The sequence below is a fragment of the Paramormyrops kingsleyae genome, chromosome 9, assembly GCF_048594095.1.
Source record: "Paramormyrops kingsleyae isolate MSU_618 chromosome 9, PKINGS_0.4, whole genome shotgun sequence".
Lineage (NCBI taxonomy): Eukaryota > Metazoa > Chordata > Actinopteri > Osteoglossiformes > Mormyridae > Paramormyrops > Paramormyrops kingsleyae.
Window position 1 is genome coordinate 8,912,521 of NC_132805.1, and position 20,464 is coordinate 8,932,984.

A 20,464-nucleotide genomic window follows, 5' to 3' on the forward strand; every position below is an offset into this window, starting at 1 on the left:
CTTCGTGATTCAGTTGCTTTAAAAAAACAAACACAGGCTTTATTATAAGCATTTCAATAAATGTCCAGTTAATCAGAGGGAAGGAGTTGCAGCTTCATTTGTGCAATCTGGTCTGGCATTTGCATTGTGCCATGCTGCAATTGTCCAGTTTCACTATGATTCATGTTTACATGAACTTTCGTTTAATTAAACTCTTCAGACCGTTCTTCCAAGCACCAGTCTGAGGTCAGTGTGCTCTGGCCCTTTCCTGCCATTAGAGTGCTTTCCGGGGAATGTCCCTAATCTCCAAGGGGGGAAATGACTTGCGGTTTGCAGTGCCTTGTGCGGTAAAGCCTGCTCTCCTCTTGGAGGTGCCCCCTCAGAACGTTTTTGTTATATTATTGACGTCATCTCAACAGGTTCTGCTGGTTCTGGTGCCCAAAAATATTTCACATTTGCGATAGCCGATAATCGTCTTAACTTTTTTTTTTTTAAATGCTTCCTCATTATTAAGATATTACTGATTTTTTATCTTTTTGATGGATTTACTTTATCCTGGTGAAATATGGAGGAAATATATGCTTAAAGATTTTACCAGTTAAAACGGGCTATTTTCGTTATAGGTGAAACTATTGAATGTTTTTGGTAGAAGTTATTCCAGGGGAATAGTGTCGTTATCTGCATCAAATCTACGAAACAATCTGGAAAAAGCATGGGCTGTATGCACAAAATGCACCATGTACAATACATTACCACATTACGACCGTGTTTTTTCCAGTGTGTGTGTGTGTATACCATCAATCTGTTAGTTGACAGTCCTTTCGAATGAAAACACGACCAGGGAAAAGTTATAAGGTCCTATCAGCTGTTTTCTTTCGACACAAACCTGTCCCGCCTGTTCCTACCTGTGTGACGACGCTGACCCTCCTAGCTTGTTGTGACTCGTTCAAAAGATTTTTTTTACGTCTTTCGCAAGTGGGAAGAAGCTGTGGTGACTAGTGCTTAGGCAACACTTCTCTTGCACGTTACTTTTCTTCTGTTTTCGCTTTTGTGTGGACTTTTAGTTAACGGAACAGAAAAGGGGGAGTTGTGTTTTCACAGGTGAGCAGGGAGGAAAGCCCTTCTGGACAGCATGGGTAAGTCCGACCTGTGCGCATGGGACCCGCGGGCGCCCGGCGTCTCTGCGCCCTTTTTGCATTTTCCGCTATTACTATGGGTCGATCAGACTGGTCTCTTCTGATCATTTATATGGAAAGAAACGGACGAGTGTTACCTTCTGTGTACGGAGATCCTTCATGTCTTCTGCCTGCTCATTTCTACACGCGTTCAGCCCCAGGGTAGTGATTTGCTGTTGCGCGTACGATCGTGGTGCTTAAAACGCAACAAATTACCCAAAGCTGATTAAGAGTGGAAGGATATTTGTCTTCATAAACAAATAAAAGGTGCTATGGACAAAACTTATTATAAAACGCTCGAGATACAATAACGAACCAACTCCTAAGATCCTGCAGCGGAGCCAGTGTGAATACTTGCTTTAAAATGTTTCCGTGTCACTATTTATGAGCCTGGAATCAAAGCCACTTAATCAGACTTTGTTAAACGGTTTCTGGATGAGACTACAGCGATCGAGTTTATTCCTTCTTGCCCCACATTATTTCATGACATGAAACCACTGACGTACTTTTGTGTGTATTAACTGTAGTACCAGCGCTTCGGAGCACAACAGTCCGAAAGTGGCGAATCTGATTTATTACGGAACTCCGAGCTCCTCCACAGACCCGCAGAAGTTCCGTTCCGAATAATTAAAAACAACATCGGTTTTAGAGGAATAGTCCTGGACTGGGCTTTCTTTTCCTGCTGTTTTATAATTTTATCTATTCAATCTGTTGGGGTGGTGGGATAAATACAGACCCGTAACCAGAATTAAATTTCCAGGGGGTTTAAACTCGTTATTTTACTACCTGGCTACGTCACTGGTCGGGAGCAAACAACACGCCCCCCCCCCCCCCCCGCCCCCCAATATTCAGACGTGCTCCCGATGTCCCAACAAAAATCTATTATAATTTCAGCCTTGGTCCCCCCCCTCCCCTCCCCTCCCCTCAGTGTTTGTTCCTTGGCTAATTGCCTTGATGGACATGCATCTCCCATCCCCCCTGTTCCTATAGGCTGCATTGTAAGAGCAGCCTCTCATACTGTAAGGCTGCCATTCTGATAAGGCATCCCCTCCTTCCTGATTGCTGGGATTCCAAAACATTCCAGATCCTCAAAAACCTGTGACCTGTATGAACATGCACCACAAGGAGCACCGGTGGCCAGTATAAAGCCAGGGTCTTTCAAGTCGAAGCCGCCCCTTCTGGAATTTTACTCGTCTCGGCTAGTAGAGAACTGATACCTGACAGGAACAGCTACAGTAACCAAGTGTAATGCTGCAGGTACCGTTCACAGGACAGAGCCCTTGATGTGAAATGTACTATATCAGAATAGCTTGAAGGAACATAACCATAAAACATTTGTTGTGTGTAGTGGCTATGTGTGCCGTGTTTGAGACGTCTCTCTGTGGTCTCTTCCATGCCCCAGAGGTCATGGTCTTGATGGATTTTGAAGGCAACGAGGCGGATGAGCTGACGGTGCACGTGGGAGACGTGGTGAAGACCGTCAGCAAGGCGGCTGAGGATGGTTGGCTGCAAGGGGAACTGCGGGGGGTGCGAGGCATCTTTCCCGCCAACTTCGTCAAGGTCTGTGTTTGGGCTCGGAGTCTGTTCCGGAGATCAGATGTCCCTTTGAGGCCCACGGGCTCTGAAGACTTGCAGCAGCCCGTGTCACACGTGTACTGCTCGTGACGGTGTGTGGTCCTCTTCCCACACAGGAAGTTCCTGCATATCTGAAAGGAGGTGAACACAGGGAACCAAGAAGTATCAGAAAATGTGAGTTTAGGTCCTTCCATTTCACCATGTCAGAGGGGGGGGGGGTGTCTGGTGCGAGTGAGAACTGCATAATGATTTATCTTTATTATCCTTATCCTGGGAACCCCCTCCAAATTGGTCCTGAAGGTTTAAATCAAAATAGTACCCACTATAAATGAGGCAGGTAAATATCCTCTTTGAGTGTGAATCGCCTTTTTTGTTGGCCTGTGTGTGTTTTGAGGAAGTATATTTGGTTTGAGTGATGCTGGCCTTCAGTGTGGTTTTTGTTGACTCTGAAACTGACTTATCAACTGGACACTATACTCAAAGTCATTGGCCAGTCACGCAAAGGTTTCTATGGTAATGTGGAAGGTTAAATTAATAGCAAAACTGGCCATTTTTTGAAGCATGCGTTGGCTCAAAAATCTGACATTAAATCCCCGGAGATCATTTAAATATGAACATTTTGTGCTCTAGATGTCCCTCACACATATTCCGGCTTATCTGTTTTTTGGGTTGGAGACTACTTTTAGTGATGGTGTTGTTGCTATGGTTGTTTTGTATATGTTAGTGCTGTCAAAATTAGTGCGTTTAATGTTGTGATTAATTAAAAATATTTGACGTGTTAAATTAGCGCAATTAATGCAAATGTGTTTCGTTTACTTCCTGTGTGGAGGCTTAAGACTTAAGAAACATAATTTTTTAATCTCAATTAATCAGGATTAATTCGTTGCAAAATGTGCGATTAACTAGTTAGTTTTTTTAATCGATTGACAGCCCTAAAGTGTGTGTTTGTGTGTGTGTGTGTGTGTGTGTGTGTGTGTGTATATATATATATATATATATATATATATATATATATATATATATATATATATATATATATATAGATGAAATGCTGTGTTCACATATCTGGTCAGACCTTTATATAGAAGTATGTCTACCCCTCTCCAGCGAAGACGGTGAAGGGGACGCCAACGCGGCGATGTGAGGTCCTCTTCCCTTACACCCCCTTGAATGACGACGAACTGGAGCTTACCGTGGGGGAAATCGTAGAGATCCTCAAAGAGGTAAAGGGACTGCTTTCCCGTGCTGTACTAGTAATGGTTTATCCGATGGTTTAAGTCTGACGGGTCAAACTCAGTCGCTGAAAGAACCATCTTAAACACCACCAAAGACCAAAGCTTATATTTATTTCATAACAGTATGACGCAAACTCTGCAGTTACTTGATTGAAATATTTAATGTAAATATTATTTACAAATATGAACTTTGTTGTAAATATTATTTCAGGAAATTCTTTTTAAATAAAACAACAATAATATACATGAACCTCTCTGAAGATATAGAATTAAATCAAATGCATCCACTTGGGCTGATGAACCATTATTATTCATCTGCTTTTATCTGACATGATCCACTGAATCCTTCTTTTAAATGAGAAATAGACCCCAAGAAATCAAAACAGCCAGATTACACAATTGTGCAAATAAGCATCCCTTAGGTTTTGCTATTTAGAACCTTTGATTTCCAACAGTTCCTAAATGTGTTTGTAGTTTTCATAGTAAATAACCGAGGTTTGTATCGAACCGTGAACTTTGTGTGCTGTTACAGCTCTATTCCTGGGCCATTTTTAACAGAATATCATCTCGCGGGCTGGATGAGGCCCATGACCTTGAGTTTGACGTATATGGTTTAAGTTTTCTACAAAGACTGGTGTACTATGTTTTTTATTTTTGTGGAAGCGTGCTCATTCGGATCCCTTCACAGGAATTCCGCGGGGTTCAGAATAACAGGAGAAGGCTGTGTTGGTTGCAGGCGTGGGCCCTCTGACTAACCACCTGGCCAAGCAAACAAAAAATGCCACTTAGCACGTGTCTGATTTTTCCTCCTCACTTCACAAGCGATATTGGTGATCGATATTAAGCGTCAGACTGCTTGTGCTTCCGAATGCAGTGCCCCAGCCAGTGCTTTCTGATGAAGGTTGAACGCGACTCTTTCTCATGTCAATTCTGTAGCTGCCCAGAACTTTTCCTTAGTGTTGCTCTTCGTTTTGGTTTGGTTGATCTTGCTTAATAGCAGAGCTGCACCATATATCGTTTCAGCATCATTATCGCGATATGTGCATGCGCAATAATCACGACGCATTTGTCAGTGCTGCTTGACACGCCTCGTGGCAACAGCCCCAATGTATTTGACACACTTTCTTGGGTGATGATAACATTTTGTTTGGCTATAGTTTATTTCAGGTAATTTCATCGACTTTTTTGTTTTATGAATATCACAGTATTACTTGAGGATATTTCACATACTGTGACAGGTGTGATATCACGCAGCCCTACTTAATAGTGAATATTAACAGTAAGTTAATAAGAGTGCCATGTTTGGTTGAGAAGTTATTGTCCCCTTGAGAAATAAAGATCTGTCTAATGAAGATGGGTTCCACTTTATGCATAAATAGAGCAACATTAGCAACCCAATATAATGAAAGTATTTGAAAGAAAATGTATGCGTGTGTTTCATTTATTTTTTAACAATTCATTGTATACCTTTTGTATTAATCTCATTTCTTATCCAATCATCTTAACAGATTGAAGATGGTTGGTGGCTGGGTAAGAACAATTACAAATTAGGGGTCTTCCCATCGAATTTTGTCAAAGAGATTTTCGTCACAGGAAAAGGTGAGTCAGGACACAAACATTTTATTTATTTCGTTTACTGTTTTTGGGTGCTTTTTGCAGTATGTATATAGATCCTTCGTCCAGCCCCCTTGTTTTGCACTGTCCTGCGTTTTGTGCTTCAAGTACTGGGAAACCCCTCCCCTGTCACTTCCTGTTTGTGTGTGGCACCGGGATCCTGAGGGAACATTATTTCGTGCTGTTTTACCTGTTTGCTTATTGGATGAACCGCATGTCTGTGATGACATTCCTTGCAATATTCCCTTAGCTTCTCCCTGTCTGATGGCTTTGCAATTTAAGGACATGATCACTTATTACATGATGGTAGGATTTTTGTGAATACACAATGCCTGCTGTGCCGGAAGGTTTCTGGGTCTGCAGATTTAGATGTCACTGTAAGACAGCGTTTCGCTGGCCTTCAGATAATGTTCAGACTATGCCATGAGCTTGAAGGGGTCAAGCTCCTCCCCACTGGAGGTGTCAGTCCAATGATTTTTATCTACCTTATCCTCGGTATAAGAAACAACTAGGGATGCACCAATCCGATATCTATATCGGATATCGGTCCGATAATGGCTTAAATAGGCATATTGGATATTGGTAGCATTGGGCCGATATATGCGACTGATCTATTTGATTAAATTATAAAGTGTTTCTGTATTCATACACGTGCTGAAGCTACGTCAAGCGCGTGCAAACTCCATTATGCATCAGCGGCACGCAGTTAAATCCACGTTTGGTTAAGAAAAGCTACAAGAACAGCGAACAGTATGGAGGGAACTGAGAAGAAACTGTCATCTGTGTGGAGGTATTTCGCGCTTGCTGCTTGTTTGCAATATCTGAAAAGCCAGTGTTTCGCGGGGAGGCAGCCGCACTGCAAAGTATAACACGACCAACTTAATGAAGCGTCGTGCCAAAGAGTGTGAGGAGTTGACCAAAACGAAACGGGGGATTGTTCGAAGCTGGTAACTCTACAGGCAGCATTGCAAAGACGTGAGAAACTCCCTGCATTTTTAACTCCTGAAGATTGCTGCACCTAAAAGTATACTTATAACATTACTTACATTGGAATTGGAATTTCTGTTACTTTACTGTTAGTATTAGTTACTGTTAGTATTAGTTACTGTTAGTAACAGGTTGTTAGTATTATGTGAATGGTAAATAATTCAGCTTATACATATTTGTGTGTGCGTATTTTTTACATTTTCTTGGTATTGGTCTTGGCATACATCTTACTAATCAATCACCGGTATCGGATCGGTACTCGGGATCGGCTGATACCCAAAGCCCAGGTATCGGTATCGGACCTGAAAAAGTTGGATTGGTGCATCCCTAGAAATAAAACTCTCCACAACGTGGTGTCCATTCCTCTGGTAGAGTAACCACGGCTGGTGCTTGTTGTTTTGTGTTCCACCATCTGGCCAGGTGGATTTTGATTCTTTGGTATGAAGAAAACGTCGCATGACGCTTGTGTGTTTTTACGAGCCTCTTAGCCGGCTGTCCCCCGTGGCAGTTTCGGCAGGAATGCGTCATGTCTCAATGTGCACATTTTCTCATATTTTAAAGATTACAAGCCTGCCGAAGGTAAATCCCGGCCGAAGCTGACAGACGCCATATTCACCAAAGAGGTTGGTTCCGGCTCACTTCAGATACCCTGGGTGGGGTCGGTTTGGGGCCGGGAGTGCTGAACTTCCTGGTGTGTTTCAGGTGAAGGAGCAGCAGAGGACGAGCGTGCGGAGAAAGATTAACAGCGGTGAGTAACCCTGAGCTTCTCTCGCCATGCAGAACCTGTGACATTTCAGAGGGTTTCGGCCTCACTGTGTTAACAGGGGTGTGTGTGGGGCTGGAACACCCAGCTGAAAGCTGATTGGACTCCTCCCCTGTAATTCACCATCTCAAAACATTTCATTGGCTAATGATAAGGTTGGCCACTCCGTATGAATTATAGCTCATCCTATGCCCCACCCCCCACCTTAAAAAACTCCCTAGAATCACCCCTTAAGTGGGGTACAATCCAAGTGTCCCTCTGCCTCAGTGGAGGAGGCCTCACAGGGAAACACGCTGCTTTAATGCCAGACATGCTTTGTATATCTAAGCAAAATAAAATGAGTCCTAAACTTCAAGAGCTGCAGATATATCTGGATTTTGAGAAATTATAGTACAGTTATTCTGTATATGCCTGTGGCGTGAGTGTGTATTATATAAACATGTGACATTAGTGATCATAACATGGTTAGATTCAAGGTTAATTTTAGTGTCCGGAGAGCATAGACCAAAACAAAAAATATACAACGTTAAGAAGGCTAACTTTAATGGTACTAGAAACTGTAAACTGGATGGAGATAAATATCAAAACTGTTGAAGAGGCATGGGAGTTGATTAAAAGCACATTATTGTAAGTGCAAGAGGACTTCATGACTGTTTCCAGCAAAACTAAATCTAGGAAACTGCAAACTGAGCGGTTTACTAGTGGAATTAAGAATAACGTCGGGAGGAAAAGGGCTCTCTTCCACAAATGGAAAATAAATAATGATGTTGGAAGAAAGCAGGGGTATCTAAGTCTACAGGTTGAGTTAAAAAATATTAGACTCACTAAGACTCATAAGGGTGATTGCACTGGAGGCTAAGGATGACATTAATAGTTTCTTCCAATATTTTAACTCCAAAAGAGCTCTAAAAGCCGAAATCACTAATCTGCAGGATAGTAAGGGCCTTATAATTGAAAATGATATTTTTTATAGTAAATGAGTTTAATGATTTTTTTGCATGGGTATTCACTGTAGAGGACACAAGTGAGTCCAGTCGTCTAGGACTAATATATGTATAACTGAAGCTGATGTGCTACAAAGCCTGACTAAGGTCAAAATAAATAAATCGCAGGGCCCTGATGGCATCTTACCTATGGTTTTAAAAGAGATGAGGGATATGGATATTTTTTGCCGACCTTTATTATTTCTGAAATCATCTGTTGGTGTGGTACCTTCTGATTGGAAACATGCTAATACAATGTCCATATTCAAAAAAGGGGATATAACTAATCCAGTAAACTATAGGCCAATCAGTTTAAGTGTAAGCATTACTGGAACATTCACATAGCATTCTGAGGGGTAACCAACTTGGATTTAAGAGAGATGGATCCCGTTTAACTAATCTACTTGAGTTCCTTGAGGAATCTACTAGAGAAATTGATCGCAAAAAGGCCTACGACGTGATCTACTTAGATTTCCAGAAGGCCTTTGTTGTTGTCCTCTACAAACGGCTACTGTTATTTCTAATTTACATTAACAATATTGACACCAATACATACAGTAAGCTGGTTATGTTTGCAGACGACACCAAGGTGGGTGGTGCAGCAGATGGTACAACGGGATCGTCACTTAATTATTGTAGACAAATATAGGGTAATTCATGCAGGGAACTGAAATATAAAGTACAGATATTTTATGGGTTCCATTTAATAATAAAGGAAGCAGATTATGAGAATGACTTTGTTGATGCTTCCATGTCCCACTCGCCAGTGTGGGGAAGCAATAAAAAAGGCCAATAGGATGTTGGGTTACATCTCTAGGTGTGTGGAGTTTAAGTCAAGGGAGGTGATGCTATGATTATATAATTCCTTGGTAAGACCCCACCTAGAATATGGTGTGCAGGTTTGGTCACCATACCTTAAGAAGGACATTGCCTAGGAAAAGGCAAACATAGGGCTACGAGAATGATTCCTGGTCTTAGAGGAATGTCTTATGATGAGAAGTTAGCTGAGCTGAATCTGCTCAGCCTCAAGCAAAGGAAAAATGCAGTTTTATGATTGGATCTTGCTCTTTCTCACATTAATAGTGAATGAATGCTGCCAGGTCATGTTCGACTACAAATCGGTCCTGGATGACGAGCTGGATTTGAAGAAGGGCGATATTGTGACGGTCATCTCCAAGGTAACGGGCTCCGTGTTGCGAGCCGTAGCGATGGCCTCGTAAGGGGCCGATATTATCTGTGCAGGAAGTGAGAGGAGCGTGTCGTGGGCTTGGCCGCCCCTGTCACAAGGCACATGGGAGTGCGTTCCCTGGCCTGACTTACGGGTTTGGCTGGAACAGAGAGCGTAAGAGTCTGCAAGTCGTCACCAGATCGGCACGATGCTCTCTGCGCGGTGACATCGGCCGGGGAAGTCACATAATGAGGGACAATGGGAGGAGGGCTGGAGATTCTTGTCTGTGTTGTTTTGGTGACATTGCGCAATGTGACTTAGTCTTTCTCAACATTACCACTGCGCCTTTGCCCCCCCCCCCCCCCCCCTCCCCCACCCAGGATTCGGAGGATGAGGGCTGGTGGGAGGGCGAGCTGAACGGACGGAGGGGATTTTTCCCGGACAACTTTGTCATGGTGCTCACCGTGCCCCACCTGGTGAGTCTCTGCCCGTGGCATTGCTGTGATGCCAGGGATAAGCTCCAGCCTGAGGAGGGGGGGTCGCCAGGCTGGGGATGCTTTCTAACATAAACTACTATTTCAATTAAAAGGACCTGGATTTCACTTAAGCACTGAGCTCTTGCTGTGTGCTGATTGGTCAGCCTCCGCTAATGCTAATGTGAAACTGCTGTATGAGTCTTTCAGTCGAGAAAACAAACCAGTCAAGGCCACAAGAACGATTTTGCCAAGTACAGGAGTTTTTATTAAATTCTCACTTCCTCCTCTGTGGTGTTTGGGGACGGACTTATGTGTCAGATTTGTTTTGCAGTCTATCTGTGGTTTTAGGACGACGCTCATGGTTGTGTGAATGAGGTGCAGGCCGAGGGCCCTGACTGAGTGTCTCTGTCTCTCTCTCTCTCTCTCTCTCTCTCTCGCCATGGCTCTGCCTCCTCGCAGCCAGGCGCCATGAGCCAGCCGCCGGCACGCCAGTCACCCGAAAAGCCGCCAGGTATGGAGACCCCCCCCGACAGGATTCGTCTGCACCATAGTTTTGGTTTTGAATGCCGCCCAGTTTAACGTGACCCTCCCATTCCAGCAGACATCACTATGGTGCATATCAGAGGTTAACTTTTAGTAAACACTGTTTGAGGTAAGCATCTTAACATCATGTATCAAATAGCCTTTGAAGTGGAAAGGAATCCTGTCCTATCAGTGAGAGGTTTGGGTTTGGGTCTGTTTTGACTGGCGCTGACCACAGTCACAGTGACCGTGCTGGGCTGAGATGATTGAATGAAGTGGTTCCACTGAGTCTTCGCTCCATTGAGATGCATAACCAGTGACAAGAGTGTGATCTGGCCTGGTGGTTAAGGGCATGGGTCAGTAACCATGCAGATGCTGGTTAATGTGTTCAAGGGGTTTTACAGTGTGGTGTCAATGGGAAGTCCCTCACCCGCATTAGTGGTCTGAAAACTAACTCGCTCCAGTTAAGACCAGCTCAAAATAAACAAAGCTGGCTTAGAAGTATGTTGGATAGTTGAGCACCTGACAGAGAAGAGATTGGTTAATCAGGTTGATGACCGAGACCTACCGCGGTGGAATGACTTAGCGCTACTCACGCGGCGGCTTTGGTCGGCTTGTTCCTGAATCTTGTCGGACTTCCTTTTCTCAGTTCCCCTTGCAAGAGAATGCCTACCCTGCTTGGGACGGCAGCCTTTATGAGGCAGGACCAGCCGGGCTTCCTGCGCAGGAAGCATGGCATCGCCACCAGGTGGAGCTGTCCTACTGACAGGGACCACAGTGGCGGGATCGGGGCCAGCCGTCAGCGCAGGAAATACCGGCGCTGATGGTACTGTAAGGGTGCGCGGCTCTGTGCTGGGGCTCCAGCGCCCTCGGGAACTGACGTCGTCATGGGGATGGTTTGTCCGGCCTTTTCCAGAACGGCTTGAAGTGAAAGGGGCTTTAGCCGATTGGAAAGATACGGGATTCAAGGCACTGAACACTTTTGGATGCAGGTGAACATCTCCGCAGCCGACGGGTTTCGCTCACATGGGCACGCGTGCGCATCCGCTGCTGCCAGGAAGTCAGAAACCACAGTGGGGTCACGTGACGGGCAGTTGGGGAGAGACGTGCGCGGGGGGGATCTCTGTGGCTTTGCCCGACTCGCTGGCTCAGGGGCGGGTCCAGACCCCAGCCAGGGCGGGAGGGGGCGAGTGCCTCCTGGCCTTTTTGACCCGGTGTGCTTTTGAGGTCGGCCGTGCTGGGTTCCCTCTCGCTGATATCTTTTAGCTAAGGTGTGTTTTAGGTGCCTGAGAAGTTCGCAAGGTTGTTTTTGTTCAAGGGGCAGCGGTTTCAGACACGAGGAGCTGGGTAATCTGCAGGCAGCGCACGCCGTTCACGCCCGATATGTCCACCTGTGACGTTGCAAAGCCTCTTGACAAACAGCTGTGACTGAACAGCCGCTGTTTCTCCCCCACGTCGGACGGTTTCCTGTGCGCTCGGGTGTCAGCAAAAAAACACAGAGAATACGACGCCTCCGTCTTGCAGTGATCTCCGGTCAGCTGAACGCATCGATTAAGGTGCGGGACCTCATGCTCGGAAGGTCACGGGCTCTATTCCCGATACCACGTGACAAGTGTGTCGGTGAAGAAAAATGGGGTGTTTTTGCGAGTCGGTCACCGTGTGTCAGAATGACGGCCGAGTCACTGACCGGGTGGGAAGAAGCCGGACAAAAATGCCACCGCCCAAGAATCAACTGTGACCGTCACGTTTGGGACGTGCAGAAATAAGTACCCCGGCCTGACACTCCTCTGTGTATGGTGTTGCAGGTGAGACTGAGCCCCCCCCAGTGGAAAAGACGCCTCATCAAGACGAGACAGACCTCGCACCACCTGGCCAGGGGAGGGGTAAGGTGGGCTCGTCTCAGAGGGCCTGGGGTCAAAGGAATGTAGAGACATGGGTCGTGTTAGAAGAGATTTACAGATGAGGTGGTTGAATCCACTGTGAAGTACTGTGTAAATGTATAATTAACAGGAAGAAAATGAATCCATATTTAGCTTTGCAAGTTAAAGCAACAAACATCAAGTCTGTCTATCTGAGGTAATACAGTATGTTACTTTCCACCTTGCATGTCTTGTTCATAGAGATGTTGCGTAGTGGTTGTGGTGTCAAAAAGTTTGGTTTCTGAACCGAGCAACACGGAAACTTGAGAGCCAGCAAAACTCATCTACAGAAGCGAAGATTTGTTTTGATCAGAACTCAAACCGTTCATGCAAATGAAAGAACGTCACAGCTCTGCAGTCGACCGTAACGTCACCATGAAGCTGGTCTTTGGAGGATCTAGATTCTCGGCAAAGCGGCTGTCTGTTGAACCTCCCTCCCCTGTTTTGTAGAGACGACTGACGGCCCCATGAAGCAGAGGAAGGCCGCCCCACCGCCGGTGAAGGACAAGCCCAGCTGGCCTCCACAGATCAAGTATGTCCCTCCTCCTGACCTGCGGTCCGTACGCTGTCTGAAAGCTGGGGGGTGGTAAAGAGCCCAGGCCTCGGGTTGAATGCTGTCGGGAGTGTGGTGTTCAGTAAAGCGGGCTTGTAGATGAAGACAGGGCCAATTTGTTGTCTTTGTTTGCACGTAATGCCGCTCGCCAGAACTCGCATACATACACAGTGCTGGAAATGAAGCCCACCCACTCACCTAAGGCCAGCCATTTAGACAAAGGACAAGTACGAAAAGCTAAATGCATGCCCACTGCCTGTGCTGTGTTTAATATATGTGTTAATTCTGTAAACCTTTGTGAATCACTGAAAGAACTACTGAAGAAACAAGTAACGAATAACACGTTAAATATTGATCTCATACTTGTTCATCATTAACGAATAATGATGCATCTTTCATCCCAAGTTGTTATATTTCTTACTATATTTCTGTAAATCTTTGTTAACTACTAAGGAAGTACTGAAGGAACAAGTAATGAATAACACGTGAAATTTTATTCATGTTAATTCATCATTAATGAATGATGCATCTTTTATCTTAAGTAGCGACTATATTTGGTCATGATCTGTTCATGATTTGTACTTAAGTAGTAACTGAGTCACACTAAAAGAGGCAGAAATAGTAAAATGTTGTACTAAATTTTTTTACCAAACTAACCCAGTGAACTAGAAGCAGCTGTACATGCAAAATGGTCATTCGAAATTTATTTTGGCTATTTTTTAATTGCACATGATTATCTTGATTAGAAGGAATTGTCTTTTTTTGGTAACACTTTGAGGGGACACAAATACTTAGTAGTGACTTAGTAGTGGTTTACAGAATTAACAGATATAGTAACAAACAGAGTAACTACTTGGGATAGAAGATGTGTCATTAATGATGAATAAATACGAGATCACTATGTTACTAAAACTTTGTGGTTAATTAATACATAAGCAATAACATAATGGTACATTATTGCTCCCACTCAAGTAAAGTGTTATTTAAAAAAAAAAAAAGAAAAATCCTGTGTATGTATGTATGTATGTATGTATGTGTGTGTTTTTTATATATATATATATATATATATATATATATATATATATAAAATGTAATATATGCAGCCAAAGAAAATGATGCTTAAATGATCTTTATATGCTATTATGCTTGTTAAAGTGTCAACTTCGCCATTTGCTGCTGAAACCGCCCTGTTATTTCCAGCATGCATCCCAAACACCCCTGTATTTTTTTTACTTGACTACTAGCACAGCTCGTACAGCTAATCAATACCTCACTCACATGTTTTAACTAATTAATTAATTAGATGAGCTAGTGGTGAAATTTAACAAACACATGGAATGGCTGAGGTGCCCCTGAGGAGAGGTTTGGAAACTGAAGCTGTGTTCATCTAGCCATCCAACTAGGTATCAGTGACTTTTTGGAGAACAGAAGAAATTCTTATTACTTTTTATTGTGTAACGGTCTGTTTACATATGTTCTAATGTTAAATAGTTTTTTGTTCTGAGCAAATGTGCACTCACTACCCAGATACATTGCGTTAAACATTTCTTTTGACTGCTTAAGACTTTTGCACACTCCTGAATATATTGTGTTTAACATGAAGGAAGCCCCCAGCTCCGGGTGCGTCACTGTGTTTTTGTATCTTGTGAGTAAATTTGAGCACAAGCCTTATCTGCTAGTTCCAGGATGGCATGCGGGGACGGGAAACCGCGCTCTGCCAGCGTGCCCCCTCCCACAAAACGCGAGTAACGAGGCTGGGGCCCGGGGCTGTTTCCGGGGCTGATTCCCCCCCCCCCACAGGGTGGGAGCAGCCGTGCCCTTTTAAGGAGATGCTCGTGGATGGTTGTAAATGCAGTTGTCTTTCTCAGCTTCCAGAAAGATCTACCCCTGACAGTCTTGCCCCCCTTTTTGTTTGGGGAACGGGTACAAATAAAAGCTGACAGGCTAAATCTCTACCCCCCCCCCCACCCCGTTTCAAAGCTGAATCAATGATCAATGAGTGAATTTTTTATAATTTTTTTTTGCTGCAACGTGAAGTTGAAGGCAGGGGATTCCAGGCCCGAGTGTGTCACATTGCCTCGATGCGCAGGCTGCGCACCCTCTGCTTCTGCAGTCGAAAACAGGATGTTGAGCGTCGTTGCGAGCATGGCAGTCGGCTGACGCTGGGCTGGCATGCTAATACAGCAGCTGGCACCGTGAGCACGGTGGGGGGGGGGGGAGGGGGTGAACGCTCTGTTTCTAATTGAACACCGACGGCCGTTGTTTACAGCCCGTCTCCCCCCCCCCCCCCCCCCCGTCTCCCCCCCCCCCCACAGGATCAATGGCGAGCAGTCACCCTCATCACCAAAGCCAGCAGAAGAAACGAAAGAAAAAGGTTTGATCTTAGATTTTTTTATCCATCTTTTGCACCCGTGTGGCCGGGGTACCAAGCCTGTCCCAGAAGCTAGAGAGTAACCCAGGATGGGGCGCCAATCCATCGCAGGGCACTCACAAATAAATCAAGTAAACATGGCGTGTTTTTGGACTAGGGAGGGGGCAGAGAACCACAGGGAGAACACACAAACTCCACACATGTATGTAAAGCTGGAGAGCAAACTTTTATATGTATAAAACTTTTATATATATATATATAACATACATTTTGAACATTGAAGGTGGCCCACCTGACTGGACACGCACTGCAGCTGTAATGTTGTGACTTTATAAGCTTATCAGCTCACATGCTGTCCCTGTGAACATCAGATCACAGCTTCTGTGACATATCATCTTAACTGCTCACCCACACAAGATCACAGGGAGGTCACTGCCTCTCCCTGAGATCGGTATGCCCGTTTTCACAGGGCATTCGGGCACACGGGCTGTCCAATCATGCGCAATTTCACAGGGCATACAGACACACAGGCTGTCCAATCACGCCCATTTTCACAAGACGTTCAGGAAGACGGACCACCCAGTTGTGCCCAGTTTCACAGGACATACAGACACACGGGCCGTCCAATATGGCACCACTCGAAGTCTTGTGGATGAAAATTAAATAGTCTATAGGAAACTTAGGAGAATACAAGTCAATATTGGTATATACAGTACAGTATACCAACTTCTAATATAAACAAGCAGGTTCCCTTGTCTACTAAGCCATTGGTGTCGCTGGTCTTGGTAATGTGGCATAGGGATTCCATCGGACCCCCTCCTTTTTCAGATGTGGATCAGTTTGACAATGTGGACGTGTCCCCCGCCAAACTGAACCACCCCACGGCCAACCGGGCGAAGCCTCCCCACAGGCGACCCCCGACCAACCTCCACTCCCCATCCAGCGTAAGTCTGCCTGCTCCGTGCCATCAGCCTCATCCATGCCTTCGCAGGACCTTTCAGGTCTGAGACGTTCAGTCATGCAGTGTAATTCTGTCATGCAGTGTAATTCAGTCATGCAGTGTAACTTCCTGTAGGGGGAGGGGGTTGCCAGCTGGACAGCTACCTAATAAAATCACGTGTTCTTCACCTGCAGCCTACAGAGCAGACAGAATTTGATATGGCCCCCAAAAAATTTGAGATTGCACAACCAAGAACCCAATCAATGCGCTAGACATCATTTATATTTATGCCCAATGATAGTGGGAATTGAAGTCATGTGACTATGATAATGCCCATTGATAATCCCAGCATGGCTACTGGCATCATTGTTGACCCTTCAAAATCCCGTAGGAGACTTTCCCGGTTGTGGCCCCCAAACCCACCTCCAAGGCATCCCAGGAGGAGGCCGGCACCATGGACGACGTTAGGACCGCCGTCCGCGACCTACAGATGACCCTGGAGCTGTTCAAGGCTCAGCATGAGTCAGTCTCCAGTCGTTGTGCTACGTTTGCCATTTATTGTCATTCCACTGATGACCTATAGATGGCAGATGTGCAACACGTTCAGCCAGTAGAACCCAGTTTGCAATATAGCTTAACACAGTATAGTATACCAGCTTCTAACATAAAGTCTTCGTTATTTCAGAATCAGATTTATTTGTCAATTTGTTAATTCACAATAGGACTGATGGTGTCTCTCTTAAGTTATACAGACAATATACAGACAATGAACATTTGATTTACAGACAATACACAAATCATACATAGAGTGAGTGAGAAACCAAAAGTAAGTAGTAATCCACACAGCATTGCTTTCTTTTATTTTGCTAAGATTCTTTACGTTTTCTTGTTGGGTTTGGTGGGATGGGGAGGAGACTGAATGCCCCCCCACACATATTTACACCAGGTATCTGCTGCAGAAGCCAGCAGACATTTCAGACTCTTGATAAACTTCTTAGGCATTTTTGTACATGATTCTGTAGTTTCTCAATTTTTGAAATACACCATATACTGTGCTTTCCCGCAGTTCCTATCGTACAGTATGCAGTGTGCACTAGGTAGGGTAGCGTTTCTAGACATACAGCCACTACAGATTTTATAATAAAAAAAAAATATATATATATATATTATTTATTTATTTCTTTTTTGGACATATGTGCGAGTGCTCGTAAATCACATAGGTGGTGAGTTGGGGACAGTCTGTAGCTCTTAACTGAAACTTTATTTGGCTCATGAGCTGACGATTTGCCCCCGGAGGAATAGTATTAACAGCGGCCATCTTGCTTTCCCAGGAGAGACATGGAGGAGCTGAAGGCGGACCTGAAGGACGAGAGGAGCAAACGTGTGGCCCTGCAGGTAAGACGCCCCCCCCCCCCCCCAAACGTCACCCGACTTCTGTGCCTGGCTGAAAGGAGCAGGAAATGTGGAGAAGCAGCTTGACAGTCGCTTCCACCGGCTCCCTACACTCCCTGAAGGTACTTTCTGTTCTTCGGCAGGGGGAGGTACAGGCCTTGAAGAAAACTGTCAACCAGCACTGAAGCTGGATGAGTGCCTTCATCCAGTGAAACTTCACAGGGACTTAATGGTCTAACAGAGCAACCCTGCTGCCTGGTTTGGGCAAACCATAGTTGAGACTGCAAGTGACTGTTAAACACTTTTCCTGTGGCTATAGAACTTTTTTCATTTTGTAGTAGTTTAGCTGAATTTTATGCACAATGTACTGTTCAGATTTACTAGAGATGGTATGAATGGGGGTGACTGATCAGTTGGGAGAAACTATTCAGCATGTCCTTATGGCATGAGAATGTGTTTTTAAGCAAACTTCAGTGTAAATATTCACAAAAATGGAGGGTTTTGGAAATCATATTTCTAAAAGATTATTTTTAAGACTGACTATATATCAGAAAAAAAGAAGATTCAAAATGAAATATGACTCAAGTGTACCGACCTGTAGGGTATCTGTAGGAACAACCTGAGCCTGAACAAGACTGTGAAGCTTGTTTGTCTGTTTTCTTCTCATTGCATGTATGTCTGCATTCTGTATCACTTGTTTTCGTTGGGTTTTGCCTAGTGCAGTAAATGTCAACGCATTGTGCAAAGCCTTCAGCTTCATCCAACAATAGCAGGAATGTTTTGTGTTGGTTTACTTAGGTGTGAGCACCACTTTAATCTGACCTTTGTTGAAAGTTTAAACGAAAGCGATATATCACTGCCTGCAAGGGTTATGTACTTATAACTAATGAAGGGGGATTTTTTGGTGTGTGCAACAAAAAATAGTTTTCATTGCTTGGGTGCTTTTTCAATACAACAGGTGTAGATATTAAAGGTTCTTACAGAACTTACTACATAATACAAATACTACTACTAATGACTGTGTTCAGGTTCACTAGCTGGGACTCACCTGAGTGAGCAGGGGGTTGTTCTGGCATCAGAGGGTATCGGAGGTTGAGCCTGGGGCTCTTCATTAATGAATGATAATTAGTATTACGAAATAAAATCTGCTGAGGAAGTCATGACGTGGTGTTTTTCAGATGATTGCTGTGAATTTCTGGGTGATTCCATTTTTGATGAAAAACGTCACATATCGTGACGCGCTGAAGGTGATTGTATTAACAGGAAGTCTATATGCCCGCCCCCGGCGATGCCCATGCCTGTATCGTTTCCGGCATTTGTTGACACCGCAGCCGTTAAGGTTTCACTACTGAAGAGGGATTGAAAGTCTAGGGAACTGAAGGGAGGACCTCCAGGTTGAGTTTGTGCAGGGGTCTCCAACTCCGGTCCTGGAGAGCTATTAACCAGTAGGTTTTCTATCCTACCTGGCTTCTGATGAGCCGCACTAGTTCTCAGGTAAATATCAGGAGCAGCTGTGGCTCATCAGAAGCCAGGTAGGATAGAAAACTTACTGGATAGTAGCTGGATAGGTGACCCCTGAGTTAGTGACTGATTTAGTCTCGAGCAGCAGGCCCTAAGAACAGCTCCACCAAAGCAATCAAGGCCACCTGACATTCAGCTCACCGCACAGCCTGGAGGTCCCCAGAGCCCCAGCCAAGTCTGGGGATTTGAAGCTTGTAAGATAGACCCTGGATATCAGAGCTGGGCTTTTCTGTTTAACCCTGTGAATCGGATTGAACCTTATCACCAGATGAAGAAACAGGAAACAAATTTCAAGTATATAGGCCACAAAATAGGGTTTCCTTTGTTTGTTACAGTTTGAAAGATGGAGTTTCAAAAACCACTGACAGCATTACAAACTAAACCATAAATGATCTCTCTAATGCACAGATGACCATAAACGACCACTAATACATACATTTCCTCTCAATATCATACTGTAAGAAACTACTGAATAAAACCTGTACACTATATATTTTTGAGGACGGAAGTTGTTTAATCTGTTAAACAGCTAGAGTTTATCTTACAGGGTTGTTTTGCATAAATACTTTTATTTACTGTACTTATTTCTGTGATTAGTGTTCATGTTCATTAACACCAACAAGGGTGATAACTGAAGTTTATTGGTCCTGCATGAAATTAGTTTAGAACTTAGTAAAAAGAGTATCTGCTTATACTGAAGTGATTAGCTGGATTCACGTTGATTGGTGTTGCCTCTGAATGTCGCACACAATCTGATGGCCTACTCAGTACTCTGTGGGGGGGCTGAGGTAGAGTGTGAGTAGTTGGATGCATCTCGGAAGGGCAGAGGATACACATAGGCATACTACACTGCCTGGCCAAAGAGAAATTTGCCTTTTGAATATTTTGTTGGACTGTGTTTAGCTTTGATTATGGTACGCATTTGTCATGGCATCATTTTCACAAGCGTATACAAACATATCTCAACATTGATTTTCGTCCAGATTTGCATTCATTTCTAACAGATGACAGGAGCTGAAGCACTCTGTAAAGTCTTCTTCAGCAAATCCCAAAGACTTTCAGTGGGGTTAAGTTCAAGACTCCGGTGGCCAAATCGTGTGCGAAAATGATGCCTCATGCTCCCTGAAGCACTCTTTGACAATTCGAACCCAATGAATCTTGGCATTCTTGTCCTGGAACATGCCCATACCAATAGGGAATAAAAAAATCCATTTATGATGGATGGAGGTGTAACCTTGGCCATTCAGTAGATTCAGTTACTCAGCTGACTTTACTTTATTGCTGCATAACG

The 20,464-nt window shown here is 44.3% G+C and overlaps 1 protein-coding gene across 1 annotated transcript; it reads left to right on the forward strand.

Annotated features, from left to right (window-relative positions):
* Nucleotides 1-843: 843 nt before the first annotated feature.
* sh3d21 (SH3 domain containing 21) lies at nt 844-18,812 on the forward strand. The gene is made up of 17 exons (XM_023821252.2): nt 844-1,115; nt 2,557-2,714; nt 2,846-2,903; nt 3,837-3,952; nt 5,473-5,563; nt 7,127-7,188; nt 7,268-7,313; nt 9,395-9,489; nt 9,860-9,955; nt 10,415-10,466; nt 12,283-12,360; nt 12,847-12,928; nt 15,265-15,323; nt 16,149-16,264; nt 16,652-16,782; nt 17,592-17,655; nt 17,796-18,812. The coding sequence occupies exons 1-17, from the start codon at nt 1,112-1,114 to the stop codon at nt 17,835-17,837; spliced, it is 1,350 nt and encodes a 449-aa protein (XP_023677020.2). The 5' UTR covers nt 844-1,111; the 3' UTR covers nt 17,838-18,812.
* The last annotated feature ends 1,652 nt before the right edge of the window (nt 18,813-20,464 follow it).